At 41.5% G+C, this 27,160-nt stretch overlaps 1 protein-coding gene and 1 pseudogene across 6 annotated transcripts in view; one reads left to right on the forward strand and one right to left on the reverse strand.

The window, feature by feature from the left end:
• negr1 (neuronal growth regulator 1) overlaps positions 1-27,160 on the reverse strand; it is a 243,195-nt gene that overhangs the window by 195,688 nt on the left and 20,347 nt on the right. For all 6 annotated transcript variants that reach the window (XM_084676263.1, XM_084676262.1, XM_084676268.1 and 3 more), the window contains exon 2: positions 10,136-10,374. In XM_084676263.1, coding sequence (XP_084532389.1) covers positions 10,136-10,374 — 239 coding nt within the window. The remainder of the gene's footprint in view (positions 1-10,135; positions 10,375-27,160) is intronic.
• Positions 11,436-13,129, forward strand: LOC146254868 (E3 SUMO-protein ligase ZBED1-like; annotated as a pseudogene).

A 27,160-nucleotide genomic window follows, 5' to 3' on the forward strand; every position in this document is an offset into this window, starting at 1 on the left:
CGCGTACTGGGCACTATCCTCTCCTAGGACCTCAAGTGGGAACTGAACATCAGCTCCTTCACCAAGAAAGCACAACAGAGGATGTACTTCCTATGGCAGCTGAAGAAATTCAACCTTCCAAAGACAATGATGGTGCACTTCTACACAGCCAACACACATGACGGTCAACAGCGAGTTTCCAGGTCCCATCCAACGTCTATAAAGCCGAACAATGGATTTTTGGTGTTTTAAAACCCATTGACACTGTATGACTATGTTTAGCTTGTGTTCTGCTCCTCTCTCTTGCCAACCGTCTCTGGAGGAGGGGATCCCTCTCTGAATTGCTCCTCCCAAGGTTTCTTCCATTTTTTCTCCCGTTGGGAGTTTTTCTGGGAGTTTTTCCTTGTCTTCCTTGAGGGTTTAGGTTGGTTGAGGGGCAGTTCTATGGGCGTATGTGAAGCCCTCTGTGACATGCTTGCGTGTAAAAAGGGCTATACAAATACATTTGATTTGATTTGATTTGATTGAGTCCATCCTCACCTCCTCCATCACCATCAGGTAAGCTGCTGCCACTGCCAAGGACAAGAGCAGACTGCAGCATATAATTCGCACTGGTGAGAAGGTGATCGGGTGCAATCTGCCTACCCTCAAGGACCTGCACACCTCGAGGACCCTGAACCCCGTTTACACGGAAGAAAAACGCATATATTATCATGCGGTTTTGCCTTTCATTTACACAAAAACTGAGGTTTTATCACGGAAAACAATCATTTCTAAAAACTCCGGCGAAAGTGGAGATTTCTGAAAACTCAGTTTTTGTGTTTGCGTGTGCACTAGGTTAAACGGAGTTTTAGGTTCTCAAACGTCACAGTATGGGACTAAATTTGCATCACGTCATGTGAGCGTCCTGTTTGTAGTAATAGGTGCGTTCGACTTCATGCAGCAGCGGTGTAACCTGCAGCCGCCTGCAGCCCGGCTGACTTGAAGCAGCCAATGGCTTTCTCAGGTTTGGCATAGTTATGATGGCGGTCGGGGCCGTATATGCGGGTTAATGTAAACAGAAAAAAAAATTTAAACGTACTTGTGTGTACAACGTTATTTTTGAAAACGGAGGGGCAGAAATATTTGTTTCTGTAAATACCCAGGTATGTGTAAACGTGGCCTGAGGCAAGCGAAGAGGATCGTGTCCGATCCCTCCCACCCTGGACACTCTGTTCCAGCTGCTCCCCTCTGGCAGAAGGCTGCGGTCCATCAGGAACAAAACCTCATGCCATAAGAACAGTTTCTCCTACTGGCCTCTTCAACAAGGCCAAGGACTCCAACTGACATTTAAATGTTATCTATTATAGTCCATCCGACACCGATTGCACTACGCACAAGCCACCTTGATCTCATTTGTACTATCCTGCCCATTCATATTTGTATCCTTATTTGTATATATATTTTAAATAGTTTAAATGTTTTGCTATGTCTAGATCTTACAATTAGTTATTGTACTTTTTAAACTTTTAATTTAAGATCAGTATATGTTTAGTGTGTGCACCTTCCTGCCACAGTTAATTGTGTTTGTGTAAACCTACATGGCAAATAAACCAAATTCTGATTCAGATTTGCTGAAAGAAACATAATTTAATATTTATACTGTTATTTATCATTCATGTTCATATTTGTAGAGCGTCTTGTTTGACATAAAACTCTGCTGGGGCAGAGGCCCCTAGTCAGATCCTTTTTTTCTTTCAAGCTTGCTGCGCACAATGCACTACTAGGCTATTGAAACTCCCCTTGCTTAACCCTCTATACAACAGTTCAGGGACGCAAGTTTGATATCAGCTTTGGCAGGGACATCAATAGTTACTGCGAGCGTGCACATTTTTGTCGTATTCATTTGAGCACAAATAGTGTTTTTTTTAGCTTCATGTAATAATGATTTTATGTTTTAGTCAAATTAAGATGATCGGTAGGTCTCATTTCGAAACCATCTTTAGGTTTGTAATGTTTTCTTAGCCTACCTCAATTCTGACTTGTGTGCCAAATTCAACATCTGGGGTTGGGACTTCTGTGTGCGTGCGGCAGTGGCTATTTGGCAAGTTCAGAAGAGCGCTCTGACATGGAATTCTGCGTGCATCGGTTTGTGTTTTCGGTTAAACACTTTTACAAGCGTTGATTTGGATACTGCGTTTATTTTTTCCAGAATTATAAATCTAAATTAATGCACTGACTAATAAACTAAAATGTTAGAATTCAAACTATAGATTTTACTGGGGCTCAGCAGATTTATACTGGGGCACGTACCCCAGTAAAAAGGGTTTAACAACACCCATGAGCGTAGTATTTGTAGCCCGATGGTTTGAAGTTCAAGCAGGGTGAAACTTGCTTTTAAATTTCCTTTGCCTTTTTGCAAACACCCAATACTACAACTACGATTGTCAGCTTCAACCTGCCTGATACTAACCAACCGATTTCTTACATTTTGATAAATATATACTTTATTATTTTTACTTGGAACTTTAAAATATATTCCCTTGCCATAGGGTGTACCTTAAATATTATTGAATATACCAAATATTTTTTATTTACTAATATTCACAACAATGCAGAAAACGTCCACAAAGACACTGGCAACTGATTACAACATCAACAACTGAAATTACAAGCATCAAATTAGTCTGTGGCCACCTGGACTCAATGAAAACAAATTAATATAATTGATTTGAATCCCTGTCAGCCAATCATACGAAGACATTCTGTGTCTTGGCAGCATGATATAGTGCCACAGTGTTAATACACAGGACACAAGCAAGACAAACGTATGTTTAATTCACCCGAGACAAGCAAGACAATGTAGCCTATGTTTAATTCGGCAGAAGACTTGCCTGATGCAATTTCCAGTTGTTGCACAACATTATACTAGTAAGTAAGCAACGTAGAGGTAATAAAATGTGTGTGATTTCAAATGTCCTTTTGTTTAACAAGTGGTGGTTAAACTGTGGTTATACTTGTATGTGGTTATACTTGAATTGATTTGTTGTTGACATGTAGGCTAAACAATTTACTGTCGCCCTTATACTCTACTTAACAATTTACTGTTAACTCGTGTTATCGCTGATGACAATTAAGACTTATGAAACTTTCGGCACTCTGCAATATTAATTAGTTGGGACCGTATTAAGTAGCCTAGGCATAAACATGTGGTTGGTGATGAAATACGTGTTCTTTGACATTGAATAGCATTTAATAAGAGTAGAATAGTTAATTGAGTGGCAGGCATGGCACTCCAGAAGCGAGCGTCATCGGCTCATTACCACACCGCTGCAGCACAAGCCCAGGCCACAGGGTCGGCCCAAGCCTTTATGGGGCCCTAAGCAGAATTGATTTGGGGGCCCCTCTGAGTAGCTTTAAAAATTAATTACATTGAACCAGTGTAAATTTTGGCAGTTATTTTTTATTTAGTCTTAGTATTAGTCTTTAGACAAAAATGCTTATTAGTTTTAGTCACACTTAGTCTTTTTAATCCTTAGTTTTAGTCTAGTTTTAGTCAACGAATACTAATTCCATTTTAGTCTAGTTTTAGTCACATTTAATAGCCATATTAGACTCCTTTTCTTCCTTTCTCAGTAGGGATGTGCATATCCATCACTGAGGACGATGCAATACACAACTCGATGTACTGCCAACGATCCGATACATAAAAGCAACTACTAATGTGATACGATTCACCCCTATTGCGATGCAGTGCGATTTGACAAGATGTGATTCAATGAGATGCGATGCAAAAGAATATGATGCTATGCTATTTAATATGGTAGCCTACATAATGATGTATTTCTTTGTCAGACAGCAAATCATCAATTAATCATCAATTAACAAGTGAGTTTTACTTCACATATTAAACAAAGTCTCTGACAAAAGACATAACATCAGGCCTGGACCTTGCCTTAAACTAGTCCTTCTTTCCTGATGTAGGCTATGTGTTCTCTGAATGTAAAAAATGCTAAACTATTACTGGCAGTCACAAGCTGCTGTAAACACTCATTTAACACCACACACTAAATTGAACTCATGTCCTACTTTAAGGTTTTTCTCAATGACTCTGCTATCTCTCGTCTTACTTTGTCGTACACAACAGGGATTTGTTTCTCTGAGAATATAGAATTCCTATTCTTGCTGGAGCTAGCCACCGACTGTAGCCATAGCTGAATCCAAGGGGGAGGCAGACTCCACACAAATACCATGTAGCCACTTCAGATAACTACCTAAATTAGCCGTGCTGCCTGTGTACGTTATAGCAGCACCCGACATATCTTGCCAATTGCATGGGTTGATAACACTCGCCCGAACACGCCTCTAACTCGTACGAAACTTGGCCGAGAGACTTGAGGAGAATCTGCCGCTGACAGCAGTAGAGATGAGAGCGCGCTTGAGGAATCTAAATATAAAATTATTGGAAAAAAAAGTATTGTGACTTTGTCAACCACCAACATTTGTCTCGTCTCGGTAACGAAAGTTATAATATATTTAGTCATAGTTTTTATTTTCAAAGATCCGTTTGTCATGTCTTAGTCTCGTTTTAGTCATGGGAAAAAGGTTGTTAATGAAAAATTTGATTTCAATGCAGTGTTAATTTCGTCAACGAAAACAATGACGAAATTAACACTGCATTGAACTGTAATTTAATGTGCCTTTGGGGGCCCTCTGGTGGCCACGGGGGCCCTAAGCAGCCGCTTAGTTCGTTTATGCCTTGGGCCGTCCCTGCCAGGCCACGTCCGATAAGACGGTATTAAAAGGCCCCGCGGATACGCATACACTCACTCCGGTTGCATGATCAGTGCTGCTGCCGCCATCCACCATCCCATCCTCCCTCTTGTTGTCTGTGTTCCATCCATCAGGGAGATTATATCTCTATTGCTAGAAAGTAATTACACTGAGTGTCATTTTAGGTAATTAGCGGGTATAGCAATATGTCGCATGACAGTAAAACTGTATTCACACTTGTGGTTAACGTTGCAATAGATCCGCAGTTGACATGTGTGCTGAACCGTGGGGTGTGATCCGTGGGCTACATATCACGGATCTACTAAGGTCCATTACACCATTTAATAGCCTGATATGGCAAAATGTGATTGACCAACTGACCATTGATTTTAACTGACCACCTTCTAGTTACTATTGAAAACCAATATTAATGTAGCCTACCTAACCGTCCAAATTGCAAGCGGCTGCTGCATGCGCGAAATATAGGCTTAGGCCTATAGAGGTTATTTTAGCTGGCCATTGACTGAAATAATAGCTTAGTTTACTATTTAAAATTGGGAAAACGCATTACAAATGAACTGATGCTGTGATAAATGATTTGATCCTGAATTTTTCAGTAGGCTTATGTGTATTGTAACTGTTATCCATTTCATGTTTGCTTCACAACAATTGTTTTCTTGAAATTTCTCAAACAGTAACTTGGTGACTAATGGTGTGCTTCACCACAGCCACTACGAGTAGTCCCACAATGACCTTTCCTCAGAACGCGCTGTTTCTGTAGGTTTAAATGCTAATGAGGAGGAGAGAGGCAACACCATGCGCTTATGTTTACAGTCGATGTATCGCAATGGCTCGTAGACCCTTTGCTGTAAGATGCATCAAATTTGCCCTTTCTCATCTGATAACCCTGGTTTGCAGAGCTGCACACTCAGTCATTTCAATGTGGGGAAAGGCGGATATCGCGCGCGCCATAACACCAACAGCAGAACGGTTATATGGCGTTAGTTGACTTACTTGTCCGAGGTTTGTAGCTGGACATAAGAGGGTTAGTACTGTTCCAGAATTTAATTTCAGACAGTCAGCAAGGCCAACTCTGTATTGGCTCAAGTTAAGGAAACAGTGGGGGCTGAAATATTTGGCGAAAACTTTGGGTTGTGTTGGCGCATTTTCAGCGAAAAGAAAATTCAGATACTGGTTGTGCAGAGGCTCAGATGAAGAAAAAAAAAAAAAAAACGTATTCTTCATTCGTTTGCCCGCCTTGATGTCTCTCCAGGAAAAAACGATAACGCACTCGCCCTTGCACGTTCGTATTTCAGTTTCTCATGGGCGGGCCAGATTATCTGGGTGGACAAAGCAGAGAGAGGGGAGGTAACCTTCCTTCTTGTGACGTCACAAGGAGGAGATTTTCAAACAGAGTAATTGAGTCTTCATTTACTCAAAGGCGGAGAAGAACACCCAGGGCTTGGTTTACATCTATTGAAAATTCTAGCCATTGGGGGACCAAAGGCAGGCTAGGGGAACTCATATCAATGTTGAATAACCTCCTTAAAGTGAAGTTTTCATGTCATGTGACCTTTAACAGTAAAACAATGTTTGAAATGGAAAAGTTTTGATATCTGTTTTGGCCCTGTTGCGGTTTTCAAATAATGCTGCTTGTTAGCCAATGCTAAGCATTAAGAATTCAGGGACCTGTCATGCAAAGTATTAATCTTGTTTCATTGTTTGCCTTTTAAGGTAAATGTGGTGGTGAAAATAATGTTATAAAGAGGGGAAAAGGGAGCAGCATTACAAGAGCAAATAAACCGATGAACAGGACATCGTATGCCACCTCAGACAAAACTGGCTCAATTTGAATAACCGTTTGGGATGACGAGTCACTGAAAATCAACGAGTGGTACCAGTTCATAAATGTCTCAGTGAGGTTTTTCAATGGACACCACGTTCACAATTGTGGACAATGAAGGAGAAGCTTTACCAGCTGCAGACAATGACACCACACAACTTCAAGGAACCATTCTACAAGTAGCAGTGACATTTAGCTACCTTTGTCCACGACGCCAATGTCAACATGTCTACCTTGATGACAAAATGTGACGATTGTAGGGCGTTTTGTAAAAACACCAAACTTACTTATGTAGTTATGGGTAAAATTGTCATTGAAGATGAATCAAAACCCAGTTGAGTACACAATGAACAATGACTTGATTCGTTCACTAGTCACTAAAAAGGACATTCTGGATAAGGAAGAGAGAATTATCGCACACCTAATGCAGAATGACATGGCTGATGTGACAGCTAGAGGAAGTCGTGCAATTTCTATAACTTTCTGTGATGAACAGCCTGAAAGTTATACAAAAACCCCAGAAGAACAAGCACAAACACACCTTGGGTCTCAGGATGACTCAAAGCTGGAGGACTTGCTAGGAAAAGACGACATGGATTTTATAGATTCTATCCGAAGGGTGTTTAAAGAGAACACGCCACCTCTCATCAAATGCACAAGCAAGACCAAAATGGCACAAAAGCCGTAAAAACTGCCTTTTTGTCATTTAAAATCATGTTCACTATGCTGAAGCACTTGCCTTGTTTGAATATTAATTTGTATATTGCACCTTTCATTTAGGCTAATTGAAGCCTCAATATTTGGATTACATAGACAACGTGTCAAAATGTTTGTCTTGGTCCCGATTGCGTTGCTTGTATAAGTTCCATGGCACGGTTTAGGCTGAAATTATGTTTTAGTGGCGAAAAGTGCCTTGTCTGGCAGAAGGGACCTCAGTGCTAGCCTAGCATAATTTTAGCACACGTTAGCAACAACGCATAGATATGCTGTTTTAGTAAGACAGACAGCTATAACAGCCAGCACTCAGTATTAGAAACTTAGTTAAAAGTATGGATGGGTATCGAGAACCGGTTCCAAATTTCTCAAAACCCGAATATCAATAAGGTCCAAGCTTATCGAGACCAAGTAATATAATGTAACGTTGGCTTATGTCTCGAGAAATAAGTAATGTTATTTAAATCAAATCGCTGGTGCACAAACATACAACGTATAAAATGACTAAATTCAATTGAATGGCCTGCCAACCCGCCTTTAAACTAAACAAAGAACAATGTTATTGCCTCAAGCGCTACCTAGGTAGCGAGCTCGCTTCATTTATCATTTTGTTGCTAGCTACAATGGCAGAACGCACAAAACGGTCAAAGGCTTGGCTACATTTTATTAAAGCCAAAAGACGAAGCAAAGTGCAATATATGTTCTAAAGTAATTTCTTGTAAAGGGGGGGAAACAACTGCGATTAAAAGGCACCTCAACGTTGTGCATCAGATAAAGATAAAAAGCAGTACTTTGACTGTCTCAGAGTCGCAACGGTGCAAACTCCAGCTGCCTTTGCAGAACAATCATCTGGTGAGCGCACCACAACTTCGTAGCGAGTCTCCGTCGTTGACAATAATAAGCCAATTCAGGGCTCAACAGTGCAACTATTTCACGCGCATATGCCCCTAAAATTTGATGTGTGCGCGAACTGCAAAAATTATTTACGAGCACATTGTGTGAGTGTAGACAAGGCCCCCCCCCCCCCCCCCTCACTGTTGATCATTCAAAACATACCCACCGCAAGCATGGCTCTGTGTGATGCTTAAACATTGTGTTAAACAAAAACAGAGACATAAGAAAATAGGGATAAGATAAGGAAGGTTTGGGTTTGGTTAAATGGTCATTTAGCTATATCAGGTGCATTTTGTTGAAACGTGTTCAACTTTTCATAAAGTCGATGAGCTAGACAATGTCACTTCGTCAACCAACCAATCACAGTCTAGTTACTCATCCAGGTTGTGGACAGATTTAGATATAGCCAGAGTCAGATCCATTGTGCCTATTTGCGCCTTTTAGCCAGCCTCCTCCTGAGAGCAACACGTTCCCCTTGTTCTATTTTACATCTGTTTTACTTAAGAAATAGAAAAGTATCAATAGTGGTATCGATAAAGACTCGAATCGTTAAGCAGTCTCAAAAATGGTATAGATATCGATTAAAATTAACGATACCCATCCCTAGTTAAAAGTCAAGGAAACTTTGGCGCCATGGAGCCGACCAGCTAAATACTTATTTAGTAGGCTACTTGCGTTGCTACCTGCATATACCTGCAGCTGTGCTCCATTTTGCTCCTAGTGTCTGTGTGCGTGTTCCCCTGTTTTGGTTGGCCCGTCCCCTCCAAGTGTTTCTCTTCTTGTCTGCTCGTTAGTGGGGTATTTAGTCCGTTGGGTTATGTTTGTCCTGTGCCAGTTCGTCTTGTGTGTTTCTACCGAGCGTTCACACATACCTGTTACCGGTTCTGTTCCTACCTTGTGCTCAGATTTCCCATGCTTAGACCTCGATTGGCCTGTCCACGACTACTCTACCAGATACCCGTATTGTACCTTCGCCGCCTGCCTGTGCACCGATCACCTGCCTGTCCCCGACTACTCTGCCTTAAATAAACCCTATTCTTCGAAGCTACCTACTGTGTCTGAGTCTGCATCTGGGTCTACCTCTGTGCGTGAGCCGTGACACCAAGAGTCAGACCTAGCCCCGCTAAATTGTACAGCTAGCTCACTACTACACTTATGTTGTTTGGGACTCGCAGCACCTAACCAGTCGAAGGGCAGACAAAAATACAGGAGCACACCCCACAATTCCCCAGAAATTTAACCTTCTTGTGTTTAGTGTGAAATGCTCCCACACCTTGGATGACTTGGTCGTACTGATTTCTTTGCCTCCACCATGTGTTTTAGAACAACGTTACGGATCTCTCCGATGGTCTTTCCAGTACCTCCGCTCCGCTCTTTTTTTTTTTTAGCTCTGCGCTCAACTTAACTTTAAAAAAAACCCTCAAACTTCTCCGCGACTTATTGAGTGGCGTAATCGTCACGCGACACAACAAATCGATAATGAAATTTGTTGCCAACTCTCATGGAATTTTATTGATTCGTTGTTGCAGCCCTACGATTTTTTTAATACAACTGATGCTATGATCTTAAATTAAATCATACTTGCACAATCTACGTTATGGGAATGATAACATCTTTGTAGTTTATTGATAACCCCCAAAACATGGTGTACATGACAGAACATGATTGTGATATCTTTGTTCAAAGATAACCTTCACTTAAAATGAAATGTATCAAACTGGTTCTCTGAGAGTGAACATAAATGACAAATGGTTCTCCTAAGTGTAACCATTAGCTACCCAGTATATAATAAATAATATACTGGATGTTGTCAGAGATTTTAGATCAAAATGTATGTAGGCTAGAAGATCTGTAATAGGATCCAAATTATAGAAACATACAAAAACACATACACAAAGGAGAAAGAATTACCAACTGTATCCTACACAAAATAACTACACAATGTACACATACCTTTTACAATTAGATGGAGGTGCTTTGGTCGTGGGTTGCGTTCACTCTGAATGGAACAAGTGTACAAGCCATCGTCTGTTACATCCACCTTCTGTATCTGCAAACTGTACTCGTGTTTGTCCCCCACACTTGATACAATGGAGACACGTGGGTCCACAGACCATTTGTCATTCCCTGCAAATATGATGCTGGACCGGTTCAGCCAAGCTCCTTTTGAGATCCCATCCAATAGGTAACATCTAGGAGGACAAAGAAAGCAAGGAGAACATCAAGAGCAATCCTTGTATTAGAGTTGTATAATTACATCAAGATGAAAAGTTGATAAATAAAAAACACAGGACAGGACACCTTCATCTCCTTGACGTATGGACTGAATGTTGAAATACAAGTAATACATAAAAAAGGTGGATGCTACTGGAGTGGAAACATTTAAACCAGGTAACGCTGTATACAGGGAGGTACATCCTCATTCATACTGTAATGTGTGCTCCAAGGTTGTAAACTACAAATATATAGATTACAATGCAGTAATTATTTTTGCCAAATGGCAGTTCAAAATCTAGTATCCCTGCTGAGCAAACAGTGTATTTATTAGAGCTGTGAAAAATAATGCGTTAACGCGTTATGATTCAATTACAGGATTAGTTGGGTTTTTTCTACGCATTTAACGTCATATACCCACAATTCCATCCAATCTGCACTAGTCGCGCTTTAATGCAGTCAGACGGCAGCTGCTATCCAAACTAACAACATGGATAATTGTTATAAACATGGGGACCTTCTGGATAGGAAGTTTGTGTTCCAAAAAAACAAAGATGGAACATTCAATAAAAACAAAGTAATATGCACACTCTGCGGAAAGATGTTATCGTTTCACCGAAGCAATACTAGCCTAAAGTACCACCTCAACACGAAGCATGCGTTGGTCGGCGAGGGGAGTTCAAGTGGAATGCGCCAAACCACCCTCACTGAACAGCGCAGGCCCCTCACTAAGTCTGCCTGTGACAAGTTGACCAACACAGTTGCCAAATGGATTGCAAAAAGCTGTAGACCCATTAATATTGTTGAGGACGAGGGGTTCACCAAAGGGAGTCAGGTGGCTGAGTGGTTAGGGAATCGGGCTAGTAATCAGAAGGTTGTCAGATCGATTCCCGGCCGTGCCAACTGATGTTGTGTCTTTGGGCAAGGCACTTCACCTACTTGCCTCAGGGGGAATGTCCCTGTACTTACTGTAAGTCGCGCTGGATAAGAGCGTCTGCTAAATATAAATGTAAGTTTTGCGAGTGGCAACGGGGGACTCGAGCGTCAAAGCACCGCAAAGACGCACAATAATGACAAAAATCTACAAGCTGTATGAAGATGAAAAGAAAAAAAAGGAAAATGACTTGGCTGCTACGAAACATGTGGCGCTGTCAGGGGATCACTGGACCTCCGCGAGTAACCAATAACTACCTGGGTGTAACTGCAAATCTAATCACCGAGAAATGGAAGTTAAAGTCTTTTACACTAACGTGCATGAAAACAGAAGAGCGCCACTTTGCTGAGGCATGTGCAGAACAGTTCCAAACTGTTGCAAGCAACTGGGCAATTGAAGACAAAACAACCACTATATGGACAGACAGTGCACGTAATATGATAGCCGCGGCTAGACTACTGTCATATGAACACATGCCGTGCATCGCTCACATCTTGCAGAGAAGCATTACCGTGAGCCTCGCGACAGCGGATTTGTGAATGCGTTGTCCAAATGTCGCAAAATTGTCGGCCACTTCAAACACAGCCCCGCAAACACGTCGGAGCTAAACGCAGAACAAGAGAACCGCATGCAGGTGCAGCAGCCACTGATTCAAGACGTCCCAACACGCTGGAACTCAACGCTGGACATGGTTAAGCGTCTGATCCGCAATAAGGATGCAGTGACAGCAGCCCTGGACCAGCAGAACCACAAACTAGTGATGCTGACACATCAGGAATGGGACAAACTGCAGAGACTGGAGTCTCTTCTAGAGCCCTGCAAGTAAGCAATCCATGATAATGTGATGATCAGGCTAACATCAAGTTGAATTGATTAAATTCACATTATATTTGTGTACCTGTTCTAATAACTGAATTCTCTCTCACCTCCTCCATCTTCCTCTGTCTCTCCCTGTGTGTGTGTGTGTGTGTGTGTGTGTGTGTGTGTGTGTGTGTGTGTGTGTGTGTGTGTGTGTGTGTGTGTTTCCACTGAAGGTATGTAACAGAAATTCTGGGTGGGGAGGCCTCTGTCTCCTGCTCTGTGGTACTGCCTGCACTCTGCCACCTGCGTCATGTAATGGAAGTCACCGAAGATGACCCTGCATATGTAGTGAAATTTAAGACGGCATTCAAGACAGACCTAGCCTCCCGTCAAGAAAATACCAACAATGAATGGCTCAAAATTGCAACAGCGCTGGATCCACATTTTAAAGACCTGAAGAGCCTACCCAAGAGTGACAGACCAGAGGTGTGGGCCACACTTGAAAGATTGCTCCAGGAACAGTTACCCAGGGCCAGGAGGGCTCCACAAGCTGCTGAAGAAGGGCCACCTAAGAAGAAAATTAGCTTTCTGGTAATGGGCTCAGATTCTGAATCGGATGAAGAGGTGCAGCAGCCTCACAGAACCCTACACAGGGACAGAGCAGAGTCCAGCATTGGTATGGAGGACTGTCCCTTGGAGTGGTGGTCATCTCATTCAGGAGCCTGTGAGAAGTTGGCCTCACTAGCTCGCAAATATCTAGCCACTCCTGCACCCATGGTTCCGTGTGAAAGACTGTTCTCAGTCGCAGGGCACATTATGCAAAAAAAAGCGTTCAGCTTTACTGTCAGAGAATGTGAACAAGTTAGTTTGCCTCACCAACTGGCTAAAGGAAGACTAGCTAAGAGTCATGGTGTGGTTAATGGATGTTTGGAAGAAGAAAAAGAGAAAAGTGTTCAACCATCCTATAAAAACAATGGCTAAGAAGCCCAAATAATTTTGTTTGATTTAAAAAGAAAATATTTTTATTTTATTTAACCTGTTACGTCCCCCCAGTTACAATGGCTAAGAAGCCTGAATTCTGTTCAGGACGAAGATTGTTAATGTTCTATGTGGAATAGCAAAGAGAAATGCTAAAGAACTGCTGAGCTGCAGCACCATTGTTTGTTTGTTTTTATGAATAAAAAAAGAAAATGTTCAATGTATATCGTTTTTTTTGTTTGCACAAAAATATACAGAGAAAATCGCTAATGTGATTAATCATGATTAATCCACAGAAATAAGTGATTAATTTGATAAAAAATAATAATTTCACAGCCTTAGTATTTATAGCTGTTAAGAGAAAATGAGTATATGAATGCTTGAGTACCATGGTTTTCATCATCTTATTTTCATTAATTAAACATATACTTTTTTTACAGAAACATTGAGTAGAAAATGCCCTGTACAACTATTATATAGCTATTATCCTCATGCCACCAAGTATGCCAGCTCAAGAAATAAAGCCACCATGAAAAATCAGCACCTCATGAAGTACCCTCTCCATCTGCGCCAAGAAAATGTCCATCAGACACACACATCGCCCACAAGTGACTCATCATTTGACACACTTTGGACATTCAGTTGCAGAGCTACGGTAGTAGGGAGTCAGATGGCTGAGCGGTTAGGGAATTGGGCTATTAATCAGAAGGTTGCCAGTTCAATTCCCAGCCGTGCAAAATGACGTTGTGTCCTGGCACTTCACCCTACTTCCCTCAGGGGAATGTCCCTGTACTTACTTTGGATAAGAATGTCTGCTAAATGACTAAATGTAAGTACAGATCTCAAATGAGCTGCTAACATTCCAACATGAACAAGAATGACCATCTTTAAGCACCTCGTGAGGAAGTAGAATGATGAAAAGCATCTATTCAGTCCAGTATGCCACTTATTAAGTGAAGCAGATTGTAATCTTTTTAACCAAACTAATTTAGGCACCTTGGTAGGATGCCATAATTAAAAATTGCACATCGTTGTGACCTGAATTCTTATTTGCTTTTCAATTTAACGAGTCACACAAATGTTTCTAGGTTTTCAGAAGAGTTACACAGTTACATAATTTGCATTAAGCCTATCTGCACATTTTACAGGAAAAATGTGTCCATGGGTTGCTCTGAACTCTGAGATATGTTGTGTTATACTTATGTAATCGACACCCCAGACAGTTACTATATTTCTATCTATATTTACGTTTTAGTAATTTAGCAGAAGCTCTTATCCAGAGCGACTTACAGTAAGTACAGGGACATTCCCCCCGAGGCAAGTAGGGTGAAGTGCCTTGCCCAAGGACACAACGTCATTTTAGCGCAAACTGCGCTACTTGTGAACTGGTGATCTTCAGATCACTAGCCCGATTCCCTAACCGCTCAGCCACCTGACTCTTATCTGAGCTGTTTTAAGGGTAAGGGGGGTGCTGCTGTTCCAGATTGGCTGGTAGGTGGCATTTTATATTGCCGGACAAGTTATCCTGTACTTTTCAATGTGAGAAATACAAGTTGTGGTGCAGTGGTGAACTGTGGGGATATGCGGGTTGCCCCCACGCTTGCAAAAGTGCCCTCTTGGATGCCATTATGGTAGATTTAACATGATAAAGGGTCCTGTACGGTGACCCAGTGTGCAAGAAAACGTGATAGAAGTCCCTTCTAGGGTGCCCTACTTGTGGAAAGATGTGATGCAGTGCCGTCTAGGGTGCCCTACCAGTGGAGAAAACATGATGCAGTGCCCTTTAGGGTGCCCTACCAGTGGAGAAAACATGCATGTTATTTTGCAATTACATTTACATTTTGACTCTCATAGTCCAACGTATTATATTACACTAAGCTTTTTGGGAGCAAATCATTGCGAAAATAATTTGCTTGTGCACTATGCACGCTCACATTTACTATTGATGTCCCTGCCTAAGCTGATATCAAACGTGCAAAATGTCCCTGAACTAAGCAAATAGTGGGTTAAGCAAGGGAAGTTTGTAAAGTGCATTATATTGCAAACTTCTTGTTGCAAGCTTGGAAGAAAAACAAAAAAGGGATGAGTAGCTCTAATGAGGGGCCTGTGCCCCTGTAGAGCTTTATGTCTTGCTACACTCCAGTGCCCCACCATATGCAGCTGGTGACCTTTTTATTTTTTTTGCCCCTGCCCCTCAGATAGCCTGAGTCTGCCACTGGTGTCTGGAGTCTCACAGTGAATGCGTGAGATAAATAATACAAATACTGATACCCGCTGCAGGAAGAATAAAGATATATTGGTCCACTTCTCTTTGAAAGCTTCACTTTCTGCATTGACTTGCCTGACTTTTGCGCACGCCATTATTACAACTTCTCTCGCTCCAGCTTTTGTGCTTGCGTCGGTTGCAGATGGGTCCGTTTGTTTTACTGAAATTTTACAACTGATATTTCTGTATATTAAGTATGCATACTTATTATTTATGAAGATGGCATAGATTAAAAAATATACATTTTTTGCTAAAGTGTAGAAGGGCTGGTTTCCCATTTCAGTAATGAGCGAGTGTGACAGGGAGGACAACAGAGAATGACAACATGATGCTATACAGCAGAGGTACAGAGCACCAGGCTCTTAATCTCTGCCATAATCCTATTGACTGTGGCTTGTCTAAAGCCTTTCAGCCATAATCTGCTACAGTCCAACACTCACATAACATCCAACATCATCTAACTATACAGAAAATTGAGACAGCCCATTTGTGTTTACATTGCTAGAAAGTTATAATATACCTTATAGTCTTATCTTGACTTTAAACAACTGTCACCTCCAAACATATTTTTCCACATGCTAGTTTGTCTGTATTTTATATAGACAACATACAGTTGAACTTGGATTGGATGAAATAAAACCTATATTCCAAAGAGTAGCCAAATCTCAAGTCCCGGGTTATGTAATCAGCACACCAATGAGAGAAGAAAGAGGGAAACAGAAATCTTCATGAAGAATTAATATTAATAGTTAAACTACTTTCATGTTGTTTCCCCTTTTCATGTTAGAATCAGAACCTTCACATTTCGCACACTACTTCACAGGCCGTTAACTTTAATTGGAACATATGTCAAGGCATGTCTTATGGCAATAGGCAAAACTAAAAGTAATTTGCATTCCAAAAAATCTTAAAGCTCTACATCACTAATCTCAGGATTTATTCTCATTATTGATTCTTTTGGAACGCTGACTTAATTAATTGGACTTCAAGTGAATGAAAAAAGTGAGGATTTATGAATAAATCTTTATGAACAGTGTAATTTGAAACCATAAGGGAAGCCTTTGTTAGGTGTAGCCTAATGAATTCTGCATTTTTCCCTCCGGGCCACAGTTCTTACCACTATTACCCCATTTCCACCAACGAATTTTGGGTGCTGGTTCGGTGCCAGCGCTTAATCTCGAACCAGTTCTTTCTCTTTCGACAGCCGAAGAACCGGCTCCGAACCAGGGAAAGCGGTTCTTAAGTAGCACCAAAACATTGCTTGTCCCGCTCCCTCCACTGGCTACCCATCACAGCCCGCATCAGATTTAAGACCCTGGTACTGACCTTACATTTAGTCAATTAGCAGACTCTCTTATCCACAGCGACTTACAGTAAGTACAGGGACTCAGCCGGGTATCGAACTGGCGACCTTCAGATTACTAGCCTGATTCCCTAACCGCTCAGCCACCTGACTCCACCTTCCGAGCAGTGTACGGGACTGCACCCGACTACATAGTCTCTCCTCCAGCCTTACACCCCCACCCGCCACCTTCGTTCTTCTTCTGCCAACCATCTGATGGTCTCAGCTCTCAAGAGCGCCAGCTCCCAACCCAAACTCTTCTCCTGTCTGGTCCCCCAATGGTGGAATCATCTCCTAACCTCCATCAGAGACACTGACTGTCTCCCCACCTTCAAGAAAAGGCTAAAGACGCACTTGTTCCGGGAATACAACGGTACTTAAGATTTGTTGGTTCAGATGCTTATTTCCTCCAGGAATACAATGACATTCATTGAGGGACTTGTTGGTTAGTTGTAACTGATTTAACTACTTGTACTCGCTGTGATTCATATTATTGTTGCTTGCTTTCCTACATGTTCACCCTTGCACTTTTGAGGTTCATGTTGTTTAATTGTAATTTGTTGAACTACATGCTCTTATGTTTCATCCCATTGGCACTTACTGTATTTTATATTGGTTTATAACCTGATTTTACATATTTCTTGTGGTGGTGCAGTTTATATTTCGAAGCGGCTCATAGAAAGTTTTTATACTAAACACTTTTTTCGTGAATTTTTAAGGAGTAGCGTCAGACATATATGATCGTTCGAATGCGGGTCTCAAAGCGTAACATTGCATGTATGCGTAGCCGGTGAAGCCACCTCCCTGATATTAGTTTTTGCAGATAGGGATGTCCGCTAGCATGGTAGTTGCATTGCTACGAGTATTATGTACACTGTAAAAAAAAACAGTGTAAAAAAATAGGAACAATCTGAATATTTAGTTGCAGCCATGTTTCAGTTAAACAGATACACTCTGATTTCAGTATACTTTTGTTTGCATATCGGTAAAATGTGCATTGCATATTTTTAAGTAACAACATTTGGCTGTAATTCTTATGTAAAATTATAAATTTACAGTTTTCCATCGTCTTTCTGTACTTCCTGTAATTCAGAAATACAGAAAAAACACGTATAATTTAAGGGAAAATAATGTTTTTTTTACAGTGTAGGGATGGGCAAACCGAGGCTTTCCGAAACACAAAGACAATTGAAACATTTGAGTCGGGGCCTTTTAAACGCTCGAAACTTTTACTCAACAGTGACATCTTCTGGCAGCTATGACTATGGCATACACAACAGTCTTATAGCTAATTCCACTACGATAATGCAATGGTCCTTGTGGTTCAACAGAATTATTGCCTTCCTGCAAAGCAGATGGCGTGTTATCGAATATGCAAGCAGTGATTTTCATGTAACAAAACAATCGGGTCAAATCATAATTTTCTAATAGGAGGGAACCTATTGTATTTGTTAGTATTATTATTATTAGGGTTCCTCCGGTAGGAGGAAACCTATTGTTTTTGTTAGAATTCTTCTTCTTATTATTTTTCTTCTTCTCCGCTAAATGGCCCAATAGCTCAAAAAGTCCTGGACTTTTTCAATTTGGCCCAATGATACAACAGGTCCCTCACTACTCCCACACGGCTAGTTGCCCATGTGCGCCCATAGGTGGCGCTATAAAACACGCCCAAAGTCTACGTAATTTCCCCAGCGCCCCATTAGTCTAAAATGCCTGTAAATTGGTATACATGCCTTATTTCTCATGGGGAACAAAAAAGCCTCAAGGAACCATATTGTCAGACTTATGAATTTTCTTGTACTGTCCAAATTTGGTCCAACCTTCAGAACCCTTCTCCTTATGAACCATAGATCCAATCGACTTGAAATGTGTTACAGATGTGTAGAATACATGTCTTTACATAGGGTGACTTGGAATAAGAAATGCAATACAAAATGGCTGAAAGGCGTGCATTTATGTAAATGTCCACATTGCCTCAATATCTTTGTGTCAATAAATCGACTATAATTTTTACTGATGGTTTTTCAAACCTAATAAGGTTCGAGACGACATCACTCTGAAGTACCATAAACAATTTCACCTTGGTATGTCTATATATGATTGAATTCAATTGAATTGCTCCCCAGGGCGCGCTCCAAATTCTCACAGGCTCATCCTGCTCCTTGACACTAAGGTGACCACCTGTCCCACTTGTGGTCAACCTACTTGACACACATGCGAGTTTGGCGAGACGCACACACATCCTTTCTGGAAATGGTGTGCTGACCAAGCCCCCACCCTTGGTCTTTAGCTCCTGTTTCATTTTCGCTTCCAATCGCAGCTCGCCGTTACAAATATAAATAATTTTTTGTCGGCCATTGTTGTTTTCAACTGGAATTGCCTGATAGCCGGTTTGGAGGCAGCCACGTTCGGTAAGTCCCATTTTTACACATTTTAAGCTAAATCAATGATTGGGTTCGTGAAAGTACACTACTCTTGAATTATGGTGAAGGTTTGAGCACTTTGAGCCCTTTAGATCGTGTGTTTGAAGTGACGGAAAACCGAACTTGAAAAGTAGAAGTTTTTCCCTCTGTGTAATTAGTGAATCATGTAGCATCTTGGCGAATTCATCAAAAAGGTAGAGGAGAGCAGCTTTTAAGAGAACAAGCGATTCCTCAAAGACCTGTTGGCTAAGAATTTAGATTTGGGTCGTGAAAGTCTTTGTAACAAGCCTGTGCGCCAGAGAAACCACATAGGCTTAGGCGGCAGCCACGTTTTGGTCGCGTCATGTTCATAAGTTCACCATTTTGCAGATCGGTCGGAACCAAAAATGTGTTTGTTGCCAAACCTCGAGGAGGGCAGCCATTAGGAGGTGTGGGAATTGTGCTTTTAGCCAGATGCTCCGATTATTATTGTGATTTGTGGAAAACTTGCAAGTGGAGTGAGACTGCGTCCCGGGGGTACATTGTTTTGACTTAGCCTCAGAGACAGACTCGGCTCGCTCACTGGCAGTGTGTAAACAATATTGTAGTTCACTCAATTCTACTCCTAAAACGTCAGGGAGGGCTGCTTATTGTAGACAAGCGCCTGCTGAAGATAGCCAGTATATAGGATCTTTCAAAACAAGCATATTTCATTTGTCATTTGCCTGATAAGCGACCTACGTTAGCCAGGCTAGTTTCACTCGGTCAGCCTATTTAAAGGTCTCTGACAGTCAGAATCACTGATCAAATCAAAGGTCGAGTTGGTCTTTTGTCAGATGTGCATATATTGACCAGTTAAATACTCATGTTAGAGCCTGTGTTTTGAGTGACTTTGCATGGGTTTCCAACACATTTGGATTCAAGTTCAAGTATTGCCACTGCATTTCACAGTCAGAAATAAGCGGAGCTAGTTCAGGCATGGAACTCGGGCAGCGTGCGCCATATCACCCATCGCCGTGTTCTCAGCCCATAGGCTTAGCTTGATAGGTGGCGCTATAAAGTCGCACACATGCACGCACACGCGTCCTCGATTACCCTTGTGTTCTGCGCTGCTGCCACCCACCTCTATCCCCTTCGCCCCCATGTGGTCTGTCTGTTCTCCCTGTGGGGGATTTAACTTGTTGCTCCCTGCCTCATGTCATGCATGCTGCAGTGAAGGCAGGGAGCGCTTCCCCATGTACATCCATTCCGCCAATGTTAAACCATTTGTCATATGTTTGAATAAATGGTGAAATCAATCACGTGAGTGTCTTGACTGAACTGAAGTTTGTATCAAGTGTAGATGGAAAAAGCTTCGTTTTTTACCACTGACATGGACCCTTCACTTTTACAGGTCATGCAGAGGCCTGCTTAACAGAGTGCAACAGAGCATAATGAGAGCAACAAGAGAGTATGCTAAGTGTAACAGAGGATGCAACAGAGGATGCTGGAGCAACACAGACCCCTTGCTGGACTACCCCTCTCTACCTGGACAGCTTCTCTTCAGCCCTGCCCCCAAGACAGCTTCATCCAGCTGGCCTGCCCTGCCTGCCTGCTAGGGCTGTCACGATAACTACTTTTGCTTGTGCGATATATTGCACCAAAATTGATTGCGATAAACGATATTATTGCACACACGTCAATTGTAATTCCCCCCCCCCCCCCCCCCCGGCGAGCTTTCATGGCTGTTTGTCGCTTCACTCCATCATCCCTTATTGTTTACAATGTTAACAGGGCTACTTGGTTGGTGTTGCCTTTTCAGTTTGAGATATACAAGGTATGGCATGAGAGTGTGTGAAATTATTGAAATGCATGTGTCTCACGGCCAATGCATGAGAGTTGGCAGCCCTGTGTTTGTCAAAAGTTTGCAGCATATTTGTAAATGCTGTTTTTTTTACTGTGTTTAATGGCTGCATCTCTTTGGCTATATAGCGAGTTACGCTATCCGTGAGTGTGCGCCATTTCGCGCTGTCACGTTTATATTTGCACTGTCGGGAAAAGGCATCTGTAACAGAACTGTATGGAAGACCCCTTTCCAGCTCCAGCTGCAGTTGTTGTTCACAGGTTGAAAAACTGGGTCAGAAAGTTATGTATTGCTCGGTGAGAAGTTAGGTTAGCTAGTTGCCTCTTTTCGTTTCAACTTGTTTTAAACAAAGTTGACATACCGGCTCGTTCACGTTACATTGGCTCTCATCTCATTCGGCTTAAAGACAAAATGTTCCCACACCGGAGCTGAAGATTGCGGCTTTGAAACCAAGTCAATTTTTACTTGTTCTTCCTAACTAGCTGTAGATGTCACGTAACAGAACACTTTATAACACAGTGAGTTCACGCCTTCACCTGTCGGTGTCCGCTCCGTGTGTGGAGATGCTAGTCCCGCCTACGCTTTCGACACAGAAAGCAGACAAGATGACTGAGGTAGCGGGATTGACTAAAATGTTGGTGACATTCCTTCTTATGTAAAAATTAATATAATCATTATTTATTATTATAAAAATGATCAGTTGCAATATATCGCAGCACCCAAAATTATTGCGCTCATTTCCATATACCGTGTGATAAGTCGATATATTGACTATCGCGACAGGCCTACTGCCTGCCCCTGCCTTGATATCTCAAAAGATCACTGAATTACAACTGTTTAAACTTCAGCCAAATAATGCTTGCCACAGGACAAATAGCTTACTTTTCTATGCAGTAACTGACGACAATGGTTCTCAACACTAAGAATAGCTCAGTAGGCTAAGACAGTGCACTGCAAGGAGCAAGGTCACAGGTTCATATCCAGCCAAAGTCTTTTGGCCTGTCATCATTTTGATTGTCTGTTAAGTTAAACAGGATGACATCATTCTGATATACCATGTGCAATTTCACCTTGAAATGTCAACCGTTTCTTAACCTTTGTCCCAAAGCTGACCAAAGATAATACTTAAATCACAGTCGGAGCACAGCTAGATAATCAGCGTCAGGGCCCCTTGGGTACCCAGCATGCAGTGCGGTATGTCAAATAGGCAAAGACTTGTGGAAAATAGTGTGGTTACAACAGCCGTGCGAGGGATTTCAGTTGTTGTGTTCGTTCAGTTAGATGTTTGTAATGTTATTGTTGGTTAGTTAATATAATCTTGTTGGTCACCCTGATTGTGCATGTTGTGTAGTTTCATCTGACCAGAGAGTCGGCTGCTGTCACAGGCTATTCTCGCAAGGAGTTGAATATGAGCTCTGTCCTAGCCCAGTTGCCCACATGAATATTGTTAGTTATGGATTGACTGAGAGTCTGGAAAGAGATCAACTCAAGAAAAGTTTCAATATCATATAAAAAGTTAATAATCAGCGCTTACTAATCATAAAATCTCAACGGACAGTGTGTAGCAGAGAGGCTAGATAACCTTATGGTCATGAGTTCAAATCCCCGTTCAGCCTATTGTTGTTGGCCAAACATGAAGTAGTTTTGCTCTCTTGTTGTCCAAGTCTCAATCTTCTACAGCAGTGTTTCCCAAACTTTTTTTCTGGGGACCCATATTTCAAAAGTCACAAGCCTTCGCGAACCAAGCCAATAGACATTATTCGTAAATCACAAAATTAAGGTGGATTTGACCATTATTGAACATTATTATATGGCAACGACGGTACAAGCTTTCTGATTGGCTAATGGGTAGTCATGCCAACCGCGTATTGACCTTGATACTTAATATTGTATTAAGTATTCTTATTGCCCTCTGACGTCATCTTCAAAATGACCGATATCGACGAGTCAGCTGCTGAGTTTTACTATCCAGATGATGCTGAAAAAATTTGGCATCGAAAGTGAGGATGACTCGTTATTTTGTGTTGAAATTTAAGCCCTTTTAGCAGAACCATGTTGTCCGCTTTCTATCAAAAGTAGTGAGTTGCTAGGCAACACATGAAACACACCGTGAGTAGACTTGAGAGCTAGCTACAATTAGCCTAGAGGTACCATTTATTTTATTTTTTTAAATGAAAAGTAAAAAATTCCATATAATAAACTACTTACTAACCCCGACCGTTCGGTCATGCCGGGGAATATCAAACCTCAGCTTTGCTGTATCGAAACGTTCCAGCCTCAGTTTGATATTTCCAGGCATGACCTCATTCTCGGTTAGTAAGTAGTTAATAATGAGGATATTCTATTGTTATTTTATTGTTATTTCAGAACTTGTAGGCCTACTGCCATTGTTAATAAGCTATCTCAGACTGAGTGATAACTTCACGCTGAACAATTACACCAGCAATATTTAAAGACGTTATCCAATAAGTGCCTAATTGGACAATATATAACATATTAAATATAGGCTATTAAAAAAACATTTATCCCATTTCTTCTTATTTTCAACATTCAATTGAACCAGAAATATTGGAAAAAAATATGTAATAATTACAAAATGAATACAAATTATACAAAACATGTTGTACCATTTCAACATTACTAATGGGGTAGGTAGGCCTGTCTGCGTTTTTGTAGCGCGTTCCAGTCCGCGGTGCAGTAGGAAAGTGCAACACGAATATCAGGCGCAGAATTCAGTCTGTTTTTGTGCTTTGTCTTCATTTTTGTGAGCACAGAAAATCCTAATTCGCACATGTACGTGGTAGTGAAAGGAATAAGCATAGAAATACTGGCCCCACTGAGGACAGGATATTCTGACAAAATGCTCATCCAGAATGACGATAAGGTCACAGATCCATAGAGTCAGTGCGATCGCAGCTGAGCTGCAACAACTCGGTTTCTTCTGCAGGATTAAGCGTCAACTCAAGCAAAGTATCAGGACTCTAAAATTCGATTTTGCATCCTACTTTTATCATTCAGAATGGCATACGTCTCTGTTGGAAAATAGTGATCAAAGTTCTCAATAGGCGCAACGACATGAGTTTGAATACACGCAGACGGTTGCTGGTCTTTCAAATAGGGAAAGCTCACTTTCGGCCTAAATCATAAATATTTCACATACATTTTCTAGTTCACTGGCTAGTTCACACCTACAACACCAGCCTAGTCTACTGTATATTTACATTTATTCATTTAGCAGACGCTTTTATCCAAAGCGACTTCCAAGAGAGAGCTTTACAAAGTGCATAGGTCACTCATAAAAACAACAAGATAGCCCCAAAGCATTGCGGGTAGCCAAAACATGAAGCACACATTGTGAACAACCGAAATAAGTGCTAAAGGGAAGAACCATAAGAGCATGTAGTTAAACAAGTTACAATTAAACAACATGAATCGCTATGAATGAATCCAGGAACGATCAACAAAACAATATTAAACTCAAAGAAAATGTGGGAATAAGGTTAAACTGAAAAAAGGCATGTGGTGTAGCTAATTGTTTGAAATGTATGATGAAAATTTGCTAGCAACTTTCCCAAGCAAATACCAAGAAAGGTTGCAGCAGTTTGTCTTTGACTACACTTACAGAATCCACAATGGGACTGAACTTGAATAGCTTTGGTGACTTTTTATTGTACAAAATTAGTATTAATCAAAAGGCGATGCAGTCTTTCGACAGACCCTCCAATCATCACGCGGCAGCCCAGCGTCCAGGCCAGCCCACTCCTCCATTCACCCCCAGAGGCGCTGAGCGTCCATGGGCGGGACATAATCGCAGTTTCGAGGCACTGAAAAAAAAACAGTTAAAAACTGCCCCATTGAAGTCCATGAAAGCTGAGCTTCAACATGGAAATGCAATGTGGCGCTACGGCAGGGGTGGGGAATGTCCGGCCCGCGGACGTTCATCATTTTGTCCAGCCCCCCCATGGCACTGCAGGAACCATATTATTAGGTGCATTATTTGTTGGCAGCAGCAGTATGTGGAAGAGGACACTGGAGGCGCGCAACGTTGCGTACCAATGTACCAAAAGATTTAGCTCGCATTAACTGTGGAATTCCTCAAAAATGGTAGCAATATAAAAAATAATGCCATCCCTTTCTGTAATCATGATACCCCCCAGAAATGTTCCCTGCACCCCTAGTCAAAGCAGGCTGCATCCGTGCCAGCTAACATCTCAAACCTCACCAAAGAGAGGCAGTTCCAGCCATCTCATTAGGAGTGAGTTAAATAAATGTTTTACCAAATATAGCAGGCACATTTTTAAGTTGATCATTCTGTACGGACCCCTTATAAATATCCAAATGGCCCTTTGCAGAAAAAAGGGTCCCCACCCCTGCGCTACGGGAATGAATGAGAAGGAAATCAGTCAATCGACCTGTTAATATATGTAGCTGATTCTGAATGAACTCGTCTTCGATATGAACGTGTTGTATCGCATTTAAAATGTTAACACAATAGTAAATATTTGACTATTAATTTGTTTAAGAAATCGCCACTGGCAGAGATGCAGATTGTGACAAGGTGACTCCAAAAAAATATCTTGCGACCCACCTGAGGGTCGCAACCCAGTCTTTGGGAAACACTGTTCTACAGTGTACATGTTTATAATATTTTGCCATTTTGGAGGAACCCGCATCGCGGCTTGCAGCTATATTAATATATATACTTATTAGTACTGTCAAACAATTAAAACATTTTTATCGCAATTAATCGCATTCATGTCATAGTTAACTTGCAATTAATCGCAAATTTTTATCTACTCTAAATGTCCATTGATTTCTTTTTGTCCCATAATTTTTTCTCATTTTGATGCTCTTATCAACATGTGGGGGGGGGGGGGATCCCTGTGCTGGTTACGGGGCTGAAAGTAGATAAGATTGGGGTAGTTGTTTTGACGAGTAGCCGCGACTAAATTTTCACGTCCACCCTTCAGGAAGGTCTCCACCTCTCCTCTACGGAAAGCGCGGCTAGACACACGACACGTCAATTCGCCCACGCGTCCATCATGTAGCCAGCTGCGAACGTCCCGTCAGGACAGTTGGGTTCCCCTGAACCTGAGCTTCTCTTCGAGAAAATTGTGTCAATTGCATTGAGAGACCAGCTTATTAATTCCATGCTTCTAGTTTAGGAGAGTGATGATGAGAGAGTATCTTGAGACAGACAAGACAAGACACAGCCAAGCAGGGAAGGTCAGGGAGGGGAGGAGAGAAATGCGCCCGCCTTCGTCGAGAGCCAAAGACAAAGCCATTTCGGCGTCTCACCCCAAACAAGTGTGTGCGGTGTGCCTATTGTATTGTTTCCGGTCTAGCTAGATCTAGTGTGGTCTTGTAGTTTTTAGTAGTTCAGTAGTTAGTAGTTTGTCAGTAGTTCCTGCAACAGTATGTGACAAAACTACAAAGTTTGCTTGGCCAAAAAGAAAGTAAATTGCGCGATAAAAAAATTGACGCCGTTAAAATGGGTTTGCGTTAACGCCGTTAATAACGCGTTAAACTGACAGCACTAATATTTAATGGATTTTGTGGATTTGGAGAAGAAGCTTCAAACCTGTAGCAAGAAAGCCACTTATGTCTGCCAGTGCTTCGAGGGAATTGTAATACACTTGTGATTTACTTGTGTTATAAATAGCCTACTGTGTTTTAATTTCACCAATTAAATAACCATTTTGATTTTTTTGGGTGCAGCATTTATTTGAGGGCAGCGTTTAATCGAATAGATACACAGTATTAGTTCAATCCCGGGCAATAGAAAACATTCCTTACGCACTTACTTTCATTTTCGAAGTATGTTACACGGCGGCATGCTGTACTGCCTATTAGGGGTGCACCGATCCGATATTAAGATCGGATATCGGCCCGAGATTGACAAAAAAGCTGGATCGGGGATCTGAAAAATTTATAGATCCACTGGCCTATCCATCCATTTTTTTCCGCAGCACATGCCATTTGTCAGCAGGATGAGTTAACCGAACCTTTAGATGCGTGAGTTCTAAATATTTCCAACAGTCCCCACAGCACGCATAATACTTGTAGCAATGCTACTAGCATGCTAGTGTTACCTGTTAGCCTTTTCATTAGTACATATTGAAGCCATACAGCGTTTGTCGCATAGTTTTTGTCTATCGGAAAATATTCAGATGGAATTTTCAAAATCATATATATGCG

This window comes from Hypomesus nipponensis, chromosome 16 (assembly GCF_054491055.1).
Source record: "Hypomesus nipponensis isolate SF chromosome 16, ASM5449105v1, whole genome shotgun sequence".
NCBI classification, from domain to species: Eukaryota; Metazoa; Chordata; class Actinopteri; order Osmeriformes; family Osmeridae; genus Hypomesus; species Hypomesus nipponensis.